The sequence below is a fragment of the Nanorana parkeri genome, unplaced genomic scaffold (genome assembly GCF_000935625.1).
Source record: "Nanorana parkeri isolate BGI_ZX_2015 unplaced genomic scaffold, ASM93562v1 scaffold2061, whole genome shotgun sequence".
NCBI lineage: Eukaryota > Metazoa > Chordata > Amphibia > Anura > Dicroglossidae > Nanorana > Nanorana parkeri.
Window position 1 is genome coordinate 168,318 of NW_017308329.1, and position 13,416 is coordinate 181,733.

General features: G+C 42.1%; 1 protein-coding gene across 1 annotated transcript in view; it reads left to right on the top strand.

Annotated features, from left to right (window-relative positions):
- The first annotated feature begins 1,240 nt into the window (after positions 1 to 1,240).
- LOC108800539 (NACHT, LRR and PYD domains-containing protein 12-like) overlaps positions 1,241 to 13,416 on the top strand; it is a 32,620-nt gene continuing 20,444 nt past the window's right edge. Inside the window, exons 1-6 of the mRNA XM_018572529.1 lie at positions 1,241 to 1,286; positions 5,102 to 5,262; positions 6,486 to 6,663; positions 8,843 to 8,908; positions 10,046 to 11,756; positions 13,280 to 13,366. Of these exons, the coding sequence (XP_018428031.1) occupies positions 1,241 to 1,286; positions 5,102 to 5,262; positions 6,486 to 6,663; positions 8,843 to 8,908; positions 10,046 to 11,756; positions 13,280 to 13,366 (2,249 nt within the window). The remainder of the gene's footprint in view (positions 1,287 to 5,101; positions 5,263 to 6,485; positions 6,664 to 8,842; positions 8,909 to 10,045; positions 11,757 to 13,279; positions 13,367 to 13,416) is intronic.

Genomic DNA, 13,416 nt, shown 5'->3' on the forward strand with positions numbered 1-13,416 from the left:
GACCTCCAAAACCCCTATACGCTTCAAGAACAATGTCAACATGCTGAAAAAGACCACTGCACATTTTGGGTTGTTTCTCTCCTAAAACGCTTGCAAAAACACAAAACGCTTGTAACCTTTTCTGAAAGGTTCTCGCCACAGGTCGGCGCCTATCAACTTCAGAATTATCATCAATCCTCTTGTCAGACCTGGATAAAAATTCTTTTGAACACGGGAGTAAGGACAAAATTTCCACATACTCCCCATTCCAAATTTTTTCTTTCAATGGGCCAGACAAGTGGAAACCCAATGGGGATAAGTCACAAGACATAACTTCCCTGTAACATACTTCTGGGACCTCTTTCCTAATAGAAGGTATAGGGGACACACAGGTGTCCACAGTAGAAACAATAGCTACGAAAGGACAAGGAAAGGATGGAGAGGAAACAGGATTCCACACAGAAGCAGGAGATACAGAAGCAGCAGAAGTAGGTACAACATTTCTACTGTTTAAAAACAAGCGAAATTGCTCCATTAAAGGGTTAAAAGAAACAGCAGGGTGCTCACCCGATGATTCAGAAGCAGGAGGCAGTGTTGGAGCGAGCAGAGAGGTGACAGGCTGTGGCAGCAGTGGAGGGAGCCGAGAAGTGTCAGGCTGGGTTCCATGTGGAGGACACCGACTTGGCCCCGCAGACACAGGACGCTGAGCAGGTTGCCGGGGCGATGGTGCTGCAGCCGAGCATCCGTTCCTGCCGCTATCTGAAGGGGCCGGGTCAGAAAATTAGGTGCCCGCAGCCGCGGAGAGGGAGCCACAATCCTGGGTCTTCTAGAGGTAGGGCGTGGAGGAGAAGGTGAGTAAGCCCTTCGTCTCCTCCGCTGGCGGGTTCCCTGACGAAAACCGCCGTTCCGGTCCACAACAGAAACTCCGCCCACTTCCTGTAATTGTTGCGTCACTTCCTCTTCAGTGACCGGCAACTCGATGGTAGAGGCTGGAGCTGGAGGACATAACGATGCCGAAGTCGGGGCGAGCATGGGAAATAACTGAAAATCTTCTGCCCGCTGGGATGGGACGGGCGGCGCTGGGCTCCGAACAGTATCAGTGACATTCCTGATGAAGGGACCAGACCCAGCAGACCCGGGGATATCAGCAGGGAGGTAAGAAAGACTTCCAGCCGTAGTGGAGAGACTGAGACACTGTTGAAGAAAACTAATCCCATCTTCTTCTTGAGCTCGACGAGTTAGTTGTTGCCACAGATCTTCCATGACCAATCTGTCCAGGAGCTCTTCTGGATGTCAGCTGAAGAAAGGTGAGAAGGTCACAACGGTCCATATTTTTATAAGCCTCTTCAGCCAATCAGGAGCTGTTGCTACCTGCAGCTTTTCCCGCCTAGACTAAGGTAAGTCTGCCCGGATATTGTTATGACCAATCCTGTTGGGATAGAGCACAAAGAGCGGGAAAACAGCAGAAGAAGAAACAGAAAAGGAGGGAAAAAGAGAACAAAATGGTCACTGCATTTCCATGAGGGAGAATCACTAGGTCGTTTATTCCCCCTGACATTCAAATATTTATACACTCATTAACCACTTGCTGCCCGAAACTATTTCTTACAGTTGCGCACACACATATATTTTCAGAAAGCGGAGGCCCTGTAGAATAAAAATATGCTAGTTGCAATTTTTTATGTTGCACGGTATTCGTGCAAATGTTTAGCACATTTGTTTATCACATGTTAAAACAAGTACTTTTAGGATAATATACACTAAAATGAAATTTAGTGCACAGAAACAGAATATAATGGCCAATTTTTTGGTAAAATAGAAAAGACAGGGTCACGCCGGGGAAACCGCAAAAAACTACAATAACCAAAATTTCCCATAGGCGACACTTTAAATGCTTTTACATCTCATCAGTTTAGTGCTGTCAGTAATTGATGGGCCGAGATTGTTTGAATTATTGTTCTCACTGCGGCGTTCGTGACGATACATAACATGTGTGGTGCAATTTTTGTTTTTGCATGTAGGCGCATCCGACACGTGTTTGTGGGGGACCTTAAAACATTTTTTTTTTGCATGTTTTACTTTTTTTATGTTACTTTAATTTTTTAATTTTTTTTATTTTTACACTCAACATTATTGCTATCACATAGGGGGCTAAAAATCCTCCAATGTAATAGCAAATATAATGTGACAGGTCCTCTTTATGGAGACATCAGGGGTCTTTCATACCCCTAATGTCACATAGGGACCCCAAAGAAGCTGATGAAGCAGAGATCTGCTTCATCTGCTTTATCCTCTGGCTTTAAGAGCTCGTTCACACCACTTGCAGTGCATTCCGGCCCAATTACGGCCGGAACGCACTGCATCGCATTGCAGCCGGCTCAATTCTTTGCCTGGTAGGAGGGGGCGTGACGGGCCATTGAAGTGAATGGTGCCATAGCCACGCCCTCCGGCCACAATGCAATAGCCCCCATGGGATCGCAGGGCACATTGTGCCTGCGGTCCGGTGCAGTCAAAATAGTGCTTGCAGCATGCAAGTGGTTTGAACGGGCCCTAAGATGCACTTCAGGGTCCAGTGATCGGAGGAGAGATCCGCAGCTAGAAGCCACTGATCTCTCCTCCGATCTGTCAGGGGAGAACCTCCACGCCCAGCCTGGGCTCACACGAGGGACAGATGAGCCCAGGAAGCTGACGGCGGCACCGGTGGCCGTGGAGGGGGACACGGCGCCGCACCGTACAAGCGATCCAGCCCCTGTACAGACGCCGGATCGCTTGTATTTAAACAGCAATAGCCAGCTGTTTAACATGGTACCAAGAACATGGCTGCAGGAGCAGCCATGTTCTTGGTATAACAACTTCCAGCGGATGACGTACAGTTACGTGAACCCGCAGGAAGTGGTTATAAGAAAAAAACACACACGCGTAATGAAACACATATTCCCCACATCATAACAACTTCCAGCGGATGACGTACAGTTACGTGAACCCGCAGGAAGTGGTTATAAGAAAAAAACACACACGCGTAATGAAACACATATTCCCCACATCATACACACACTCATTAAAAAACACACACATAGCTTTATTAAAAAAAAAAAAAAATCACATACTCATTAAAACACATCACACACACTAACAATAAAAGTTATTTAAAAAAATGTCCCCCTCTCCTGCTTACCTGTTTTGCAGGAAGGGAGGCTGCATCCCTGGGCTAAGGCTTCAGTGGAGGATCAGTGTGATCTGCACTCTGGCTGATGCAGACCATACTAATCGATTCCTGAGAAACCACGATGGAGAGATCAGTATTATCTGCATCAGCAAGAGATGCAGATCATACTAATTCCCCACCAGGGCATGATTTTCATTTAATATATTGCTCGGCAATATATTAAACTAGATGTGGGCGCTTGCCAGGTTTAAAGATGGCCGCCGCTACTCACGGCGCCCATCTTTAAAAAGCTAATGTACAGTGGAGACCCCCTGGTGATACCGGAGGCGGGCCCCGACCTCCTCTGGTGCTGCGGGGCCTATCACTTGTACGGCCGATGCCCATGTAAGGTTCCCGGGCCCCTAAGGCTGCGCTAGCCCCTTACATCAATATCGGCCGTACCCCCCTGATGGCGGCCCTGGCGCTGAGCAATTTCCACTTACAGCTCACAGCATGCACATTGTAAAAGCACACACGTGGAAAGGAAAGAGCATACAAACAGAGCACATGCAGTTAGATAACACACAGATAGCATCTCCAGTCAATGGACAATACTCAGAGCACACAGGCAGACACAGCACACACAGACAAGCACTATGACAATTTAGTTGTGAAGCTGTTTCATATATATATCAAAGCCTTTGTGTACACACAGTAAATGATCTCAGGTGTTAATCCCAAGTGCAGTGACTCCTATAGGTGCAGACATGGCACAAAGGTTGTGCGGTTTCACGGTGACGTTAAAATGAATTGCTGTCATTAATGAGCCAAAGGTCAACAAGTGATCCTAAAGAGATTGCACAGGCAGAGAATGCCAACAGGCATCGTCGCAATATTACATAGAATATCAGCTGAGAGGCTTATTAATTAGAGGATATGGACTTCTGGAACTTGTCGAAGAAGTGAGACAGTGAAGAGGAGGCTGAAGATAAATTTAGGCATTCAACTTAGATCTTGACTTAGTTGGTGGCCTCTGTTTTCATAATTGGAACTCTGTATTCAGAAGGCAAAATTGTTTTTATCTTGGACATTTTTTTACTCCGTTAAAAAATCTTTATAGGTGTATCGTATGGTGATCCAACACTAGTTGAGCAGTGTTGGGACACCGTTCACTATACCTATAAAGATTTTAAGGAGGCAATTCTGAGTGGCTGCCAGGATGTGACACGCAGACAAGGCCAGTTGTATCCTCTGCAACACAACTTACATCATGGACACCGTAGAGGGTAAGTCATGAACTGAATCCAATGGCATAGCAATACGTGTAGCAGAGGTAACAATATGTTCTGTCCTTTACTCTAGAAAGTCTCTTTCCTCCTCATTGCTTCAGTGGGATCATCATTGGGCATTTGGTAGCCAGAAGACAATTCAATGTTCCCAAACTCTATAAAGATTTTGTGTGTGTTGTTGGCACTTTTATTGAAAGGGAAAATTATTATTGTAGTGACTACACGACAGTAATTTTTTTTGCATGTTATTATTTTGCTATGGCATATTTTTACAATGGTGGTTCATATACAGACATGTAGATTTTCCTTCAACCACTTGGCACTGAAATTTAACGATGATGACCCTTCACACTTCTAGTGGACTTTACACTATTTTTCCAGTGGTAAAAAAACTGTTTTTTTTCCTTCCTGGAGTTCTTTGATGGAGGAGAAATTAGCTAATTTAAGTGGTAGTAAACTATAGCACTGTATCCAGGGCCAGTTTTTACTTATCACAGTATATCTCTGCCTAGGAGCAGAAGACCAAATCCAACCTTTCCGCCAATTATATTTTCTTTCTTTTCTTTCTTCTGACTGTTCCAGAAGAGCCATCAAATGTTCTGTGGGAGATGAGTTGGTAGGAAGATAATGTGCACGGTTAGTCTCCGGCGATCTAAACATTACTCTGGTTGTGTCATCTATTATTCAGGTGATGCCTGGAAGCTCCGTCAACAGTTATCTGCATTTGAGGATTGGCAGCTTTGTAAGGTATATGAGTACTTCCAAGATGACCTTATCTACATTGTGGGATCTTTGAACACTAACCAACTTCTTGCTGAACTGCAACTTCAGACAACTCAAAAATGGGAGGTAGGTGGAGACATCAGGTAAAGCTGAACCCCAGGCAGGTATTAAAGACACAAATTAATGTAGCTCTGTATTAATACAGAAGCGCTGAAGTACTCAAGTATATATGGGGTCTTAACCAAACTAGGTGATGTGGGGCTCTTTCTATACAATACATGCAATTTGTATCTAATCTAGCAGGCCTTTGCATTACAATGTTGTTGGTGGATCTAAAGGAGATTTTACAATCAGATTGAGAGCTTACAGTGCCCCATTCATTAAGTTGTAAAGGCTGTCGGCAGCAGTGAACCCGAACCCATCGGGTGAAGCCACGCCCCCAACCCATCGCCAAGCTAGTGTGAAGGAGGAAGGGAGGAGACAGGGAGGAGTCTCCCTGTCCCTCACTAAGTACCTGTCAAAATCCGGATGCAGCGCTGCCTGTAATTAACAGGCAGTGCTTCATCCATGACGGGTTACACAGCGGGGAGGATTCCCCTGCTCTGTAACCTGTTAGATGCCGATCTGAATGGAGGAAAAGCTGTCAGCTTCAGGCTTGAAACTGACTGCTTTTTCCTCGATAATTGTAGGTGAGGCTCTGCCTCACCTGCCTCCCCTGACCGCACATCCCTGGTCAGCAGCAGTAAATAACTCTGAGATTATTTCATCTCTGATGCTATTGAAGTATAAGGGAGTTGCTAATAAAAAAAAAATCTATGTTGATAAACGCAAATGTTAATATAACGAAACTGGTGTCTCATGAAATGTAATTTATTAGTATGGATAAATAGGTAGCATAATGGTACTAAAGACAACAGGCTGCTTGAAGCAGAGGTTTAGCTCCTTTCCACTAGGGATGAGTTTTGGATTTGGGATGACCATAAGTTTGACCCAAACCCAAGCTGTGGCCAGTTTGCTTGTTTGCCGGACCTCCATCTGTGTCCTAGCAAACAATCATGATGTGCAATCTGCAGATTGCCCTTTGGTGGCTGAGCCAGCACAACATTGTCGGTTGCTAGGACACAGACAGCCCTAGGTTTGTTTTACTTAGACATTCACTAAACCTGGAATGCTGGTTTGGGTGTAGTGAACGTCCAAGCAAACCAAACCCAGGCCAGCTTGCTCATTACTGCTTGCCACCATAAATGTATTAATTAGTTAGGTCAAATTGAGTAGCCATGTACTATTATCATGTGAATATACAAACCGCTGTGTTTTTCTTATATTCATGGTCTATAACTGTTCTTTAGCATTATGTGAAAATGAAAGATGAAATCGAAGCTTCTGAATTCTCAGTGAAGTTGGTTCAAGATGTTTTACATGCAGGAAGAGAGGCTATACTGAGTTTCTGGGAATGTCTCCATATACTATGCACTGATTCTTCACCTCCTAATCTATGCTCTGTACTGGATGAGATACTTAAGACAGGTAATGTAGACAGATCTTTAGTTAAAAGCAAAACACTAGGCTCCAGTTGGAATGTTGCCCAGCTAACTAAGTTGTGAATATACTTCCTGTGTCTAGTGGTGGCTAATCTGCTTTCATCTGTTGTCTTCATGATTCTTATGACAGCCTCTATGTCTTAGTGTTAAAGCTTAAACAGAACATCTGTGGGGTTTGTCTTGCTTTCTGTCTCCATTGTAGAGATTTATCCTTACTTCCTGGTCCTGTTATAGGGTGTCTAAAAGATAGGAAGTCAACTGATATCTCTCTAATACCCACATACTCTTATTTCTTTTCCTGGTGTCATCAAGATAGGAAGGAAAGGGAATTGTGTTCGATGAGGGCACAGGCCACAATAACACCCTGACAAAAGCTCTAATTTTGACCAACTCTATTAAAAACTGAAAACCAAAACATTTTGGGTTTTAAGGGTATGTACCGTATCCAAAGAACCATTGAGCTAAGACTATGGCTGGCTCAGGGTGTAGTCTGGATGGGGTTAAAGGCTCCTGTGACACTATTGGATTAAAGCAGCCTTTCTTAACCTTTTAACGCAGAGGAACCCCTGAAATATCTTTTGAGTCAAAAGGAATCTCTGCTAATAATTAGTATATCTACAACTTGGGGAACTTTGGCTTGAACAAAAAAGGGATGTGACATGCTTAAACTATTTGACACCCTGGGCTGCTCTATACAACAAAATTATTTTCAGTAATGATAATGAAAAGAATCAAACAGTAATGGCCAGAAAAGAAATGTAGACAGTGAAAAATGTAGTGATCCCTCACACTGGTGGTCCATGGAAAAGTGTCCCCTTACTTTGGTGGTCAGTGGAGAAGGGCCCCCTTAGATTGGTGATTGGAAGAGTGGCCTCCTTACACTTCTGGTCAATGGGAATAATGTCTCTTACATTGGTGGGTCAGCAGGAAGAATGACCCTTACGTTAGCGGTCAATGTCAAGAATGTCCTTTACATGAGGGAGGGGTCAGTGAATGCCTCCCTTACAGATAGCTAAAAAAAAAATTTGATGTCAGTAGTTACTTATCTGAGAGTCAGAAATTGCTCATTGCTCAGGAAACCCCTAGTAACCACTGGAGGAACCATAGGATTTCATAGAACCGACAGAATTTAACACCAGCACACTTTGCATTCTTATGTAGTAGTACAGGAGTACAGGAGCAAGCTTGGAGTGGTGGCTACTTTACAACACACACAGGGACCATGGGAAACTAAAGTAGCCACTCTGCAGAAGGAAGGACAGTGTCAGCAGCAATTCATAGATGATTTGAGGGTGCACAGTCGAATGAAGCACAAATACATTTTTGGTAATAGTTAAGGTACTTGAATGCATTTTTAAGATTTAACTCCTGACTTTAGAAGTCACTAATTATGTGACTTCTGTAGGTAATTGGTTGCACTAGATCTTATGTAGGGGGTAGCAAAGGGGTGAATACATATGCATGCATTACCTTTCTATTTTAATTTTTTTAATCATTTTTTAAAACAAGTTATTTTCTTGATTTCACTTCACCATTTTGAACTTTTTTGTGTAAGTCCATTAGATGTAATCCAAATAAAAATCCATTTTAATTCCAGGTGGTAATGCAACAAAATAAGAAAAATGCCAAAGGGGGTGGATAATTTTGCAAGCTGTACAGCCTGAGTTACATAAAACCAATTCATTAACAATCATACCACGCTATTTAGCTATATTTAGTGACTATCAAATATGATGGCATTGCCTACGGTCACCAGCCTCATTTGACATATAGCGTATGGTTGTGTGCAGCAATATAATCACAAGTTCCTTCCTTATCAATTATAATTAAACACCATCAGTGATTTGTTGAGGAGCATTAGAAAGAAGCTGTCAAAATTTAGACATTTTAGAAGACAAATACCAAAAAGTTGCTTTTTGGTGAAATTTTACATGCCTTCAATCATCATAACAGTAAGAGCCCATTCAGACCGTTGCGTTAAGGTTGTCTATTCATTTTGAATCAGCTGCCAACATCAAGAACGTCCACAAAAAATGGTAGCTGCATTGCCTTAGTGCATTGGGGTGCTATTTAAGATGTACATAAAGTTACTACAATGCATAGAAAGTGACACTGTATTCGCTAGAGGTTAATATTTGCATCACACATTGATTTTTTGTGTTTAGGTGAAAATCTGGTGCAGCAAATCTTACTGGATGAGCTTGGCCACTCGCTGACTTTTGAAGTTAAAGGTAACAAGTCAACTGAATGTTGTTGTTTTTTTTTAGTTTGTAAAGATAAAGTTAATCTGTTTATATTTTGGCCTTCCTGGTCTCCCACCCCACATATAACATACAAATTAAACTTTTAAATAAATAATTTATAATTTCATTACATACTTTATCTTAGACCCAGTGACATCATCACTGGGGCTTTGAGCTTGGTAATGCAATGCAGACAGCGGCTGCTTCTCCGGATATCCTGGGACCACTGTATATTACATCAGAATGGTGAACAGGAGCTGATTGGAGAAACATCTGCTCTGTGATCAATAAACCCGAAAACACTGTTCTCTGAGCACTTCCGGGTTCAGAGTTGTCCGAAATGTCTGGGTAAACAGCTGAGTGCTTGATCGGCTGGAGAGGAAGGAGGGGGAGACATTAAGGGTCTAAGCCCACATTTACATTTGCAAATGGGGACAATCGCATAATTCTTAAAAAATTCTCATACAAATTCCTTCCTTGTTATCCCCCTTGTTATAGCAATAAGTATTGTTAGGTATTGCCATTCATGTCAGAGCAAAAGTAATAATTCTAGGGCCATTATTCACTGTTTACTGTAAACTGATGACCTGTAAAGGCTTGCAAATTGTCACCTACGGTCAATTTTGGGTACTGTAGTTTTTCGCCATTTCAATAGTTCATGACATTTTAAAGCGGGCCTTTACACTCAAAAATCAAATTCTACCAATGCATCCTTCTATGTATGATGATTAATAATTACATAGACATGTCAGGTGTAAAATGCTGTGATTGTGAAATACTTACACTTGCAGAGCATTCACTTCCTGCTTTGAAAGGGCAAAATGACTTCAGTTTGCCAAAGCAATGCACACTGGGATTGTCTTGTCATCAGCAGAGCATTGCTGGGAAATCTCATTTGTAATCTCACGAGATCTCAAGGAAAGGCATTTTCCTTTCCTGAGATGATGTGCATGGTCACATGTCCTAGTCACATGTCTAGTCAGGGTCACTGATTTCAGAAAATATATAATTGTTTGAGGGTTTAAAATAATTTGTTGTTAACAACTGCAGATTTTGTGAGTGTGAAAAAATAAAATGCTTCAGACGCAAAGTGGTTAATTAATAATTAATGTATTCATTTTTTAGACATCCAGAAATGCCACAAGCAACACTTACTGACTAAAACTTGGAATCTTGTGGAAAAACAACCCCCCGGAACTACCCTGGAACAGCAAAGTTTCTGCATTTCAGAGCGCTTTGTGAACCTAGTTGTGGTTTCCGGCAATCAGTTTAGACAACAATCCAAGAATGAGCTCATTGACACAGGTATAAAGCATGAGATTTGTTTGCTTGCAGCATCAAGTCAGCTAGAGCATATTTCCTCAGGTAGACTGTTCCGATGGTGTAATCGGTCAGCATGTGTGCCCCGTATGATAATGGTAAGCGGAGTACCAGGAGTAGGAAAGACCACACTGATGCAGAAATTTGTTTACGACTGGGTGATGGGAAAACACTACCAGAGGTTTTCTTTTATCTTTTTCTTCAAATTCCGGGAACTTAACCAAATTACAGAGGTCAGCTTGGAGAAGCTGATCCTTCAGGAATATCCTCATCTGCAACCAGAGCTTGACAAGATCCTACTAGAACCAGAAAACGTATTGTTCATCTTTGACGGGTTGGATGAGAGTGTCCACCAAACGGATTTCAGGTCAACCATGCTTTGTTCTGACATAAAACATGCCAAAGGTCTTGGAGTCATTGTGGTCAGCCTAGTAAGACAGTCACTTCTCAAGGGTTGTTCTGTGCTAATGACCAGCCGCCCAACCAAGCTTGCATCAATAGATCTGGAGGCTTTTCAGCGAGTATCTGAGATCATGGGGTTCTTTTCCAGGGAGAGACAAATGTACTTTGAATGTTTCTGTACAAACAAGGAATTATCCAACAAGATGTTTCAATACGTCAAAGAGAATGACAGTCTATACACTTTCTGTTATATTCCATCCTACTGCTGGATCATTTGTACAGTATTATCAGCTTGCTTTAAGGGCAAGTCAACTGCTGATGGCCAGATCGTGTCCTCAATGCCCAAAACTGTGACACAGCTCTTTGTGACATATATTGCAAACATTTTGTTCAATCACTGCCAGGACAGCAGTGGCGCTCGTGAACTGTTATCATCCATTGGACGGATGGCAGAATATGGAGTCATGAACCACACTGTAATTTTTGACAAAAAACATCTGAATTCATTTTCTGTTGACATTCAGTCACCTCTTTTTTCCAGTTTCATGACAGAAGCTGGTCAATCTCCAGAAGTGACATTTTCCTTCTTACACCTCACGATTCAGGAATTCTTTGCCGCTCTAATACATTACATTGACTATTCCCCCGAGAAGCTGCAGACATCACTTCGAGAGGCCAAATCATTCGAGGACAACCGTGCTGAACTTTTTCTTCGTTTTCTCTGTGGTCTTTCAGACGCCTCCACTGGTTCCCTTTTAAAACCTTATCTGAAGGAACTATCTCTTGAAACGCCAAAGGTCATCATCAACTGGCTCCAGAATTCCATTTGTGATGCTTGGAAGCTGGATGAGTACAAAGATGATAACAAACAACTGATAACTGTTTTTGAGTATCTGTTTGAGACCCGGAATAAAGTTCTTGTGTTGAAATCTCTTGGATCAAACCAAAGTTTAGACTTTTCCTATGTCCCTCTAACTCCTTTGGATTGTAGCGTGTTTCCATTCATTTTGGAATCCTGCAAAGAAACAAAAAGGCTTAATCTAGAGTCATGTCGTATTCAGAAGGAGGGTTTGGGAAGGCTTGTTTCAGCTCTACATACAGTAGAAGACCTCAGGTAAATGCTATACCCCAACCCTTTTACATTTATTATTTTGTATTATGACAGCTGAGTTGCCCATGTTTTTTTTCAAAGAGAGCTCCAGGAATTATATCTGTAAAGTAGTAGATAACTTGAATGCCTTTTTTTAAATTCCAAGCAATACCATTGACTGCAATGGTCGTGTTTTGGCAGGTGGTGCCACCTGCGGTATAAAATTTGCAGCAACCATGCAAGTATTGTGGCCATGGAGTGTGTACAAAGCAGAGTAGCCACCATGTTAGGTTAGGAGGGCTGCCCGTATAAACTAGTCCCTACTAGTTTTGGGAGCATCCTTTGAGTGAACAAAGGGAGATAGTGCACAAAATATAAACGTGACAAAAACAATATAACAAATAAATATACTGTATATTAACCCCTTTTCGCCCGCTCTTTAAAAGTTCCTTAACAATGGGAGTTGGGGAGGGGCTGCCAATCATGTGGTCCCTGTGACAGCCATTCACAGTGATCATATGATCAGGAGCCAGCCCTGGTTCCTCATCATAAACATACAACGGGAGCTGTTAGTGACAGCTCGGTCACTGTGCTACTGTGCTAAAGGCGCCAGGTGTTAAAGGCCATCTTCTTGCTGCCATATATATATGTTAGCCAGTTGGCTATGGAGGGTAAGAAATAATAAAGTGATCAATACAATTTTTAAAACCTCATTAATTATTTTTACACAATTAGTTACAACACATAAGGTACAACATATAAAATGTTCAGGTACGTTGGTGAAAGATACAGTATTTAGGACTTTACATTAATGAAATGGATGAGGGATTTCAGGCTACAAGGAGAGCGAAGGGAGAGTCCTGTATAAGACGGTAAAGCTGAATTCCAAGCAGATATAAAAGATGCAAATGTATGCAACTTTTTAAACTGGACTTGAGATCAGCCTCCTGCAGCTGCTGATAGAAGGGGAGAGTAAAGTGACAGAGAGATGAGCTCATAAGTGTGCTGCTTCTCCTTTTACTGTCCAGTAGGGAATGTGGGGGTCGAGAGGAAACCTGTAAGGAAAAGATCAACTGCAGCAGAGAAAGATCAGGTCCCTTCCACTGCCAAGCAGGACTGGATTATTGTGCAGATCTGTGTAAATCTCAAGACCGGGTGGACAGAAATTTTGGCAAGTAAAACAGCTCACATACAGTATATTTATTTTATCTGTATATTTAGCTGTTTGCCTGGAGTTCAACTTAAACATAGGTCACAATTGTCCTTCATTTGGGACCAAATCCCTCTGTCCCTCTTTCCTCCTCATTTGTCCCTGAAAAAAAAAAAAAAAAAAAATCTGGGTTTAACCAATCATTTTTGACGTATAAATTCTTGATGGGTGACATAACTGGAGGCATACGGTAGTAGGGAAGGTGTTGAATGCCTAAATATATTGTGCTGCAAAGGTGTTCCTTTTTCTCATCTCAGAATGCCTTAAGTTTATTATGAGTCATTGTAAATTTAAATAAAGTTACAAATAATAATTCCTTTCTCATTTTCCTCTGCAGTCTACGAGACAACAATTTGAAGGATGATGGCATTAAGATTGTCTGTGCTGCATTAAAACACCCTAACTGCAAGATCCAGAAGTTATGGTAAGTGTACTAAGTGACACATTCATCGATAGATCTGAAGAGGCTTTCTG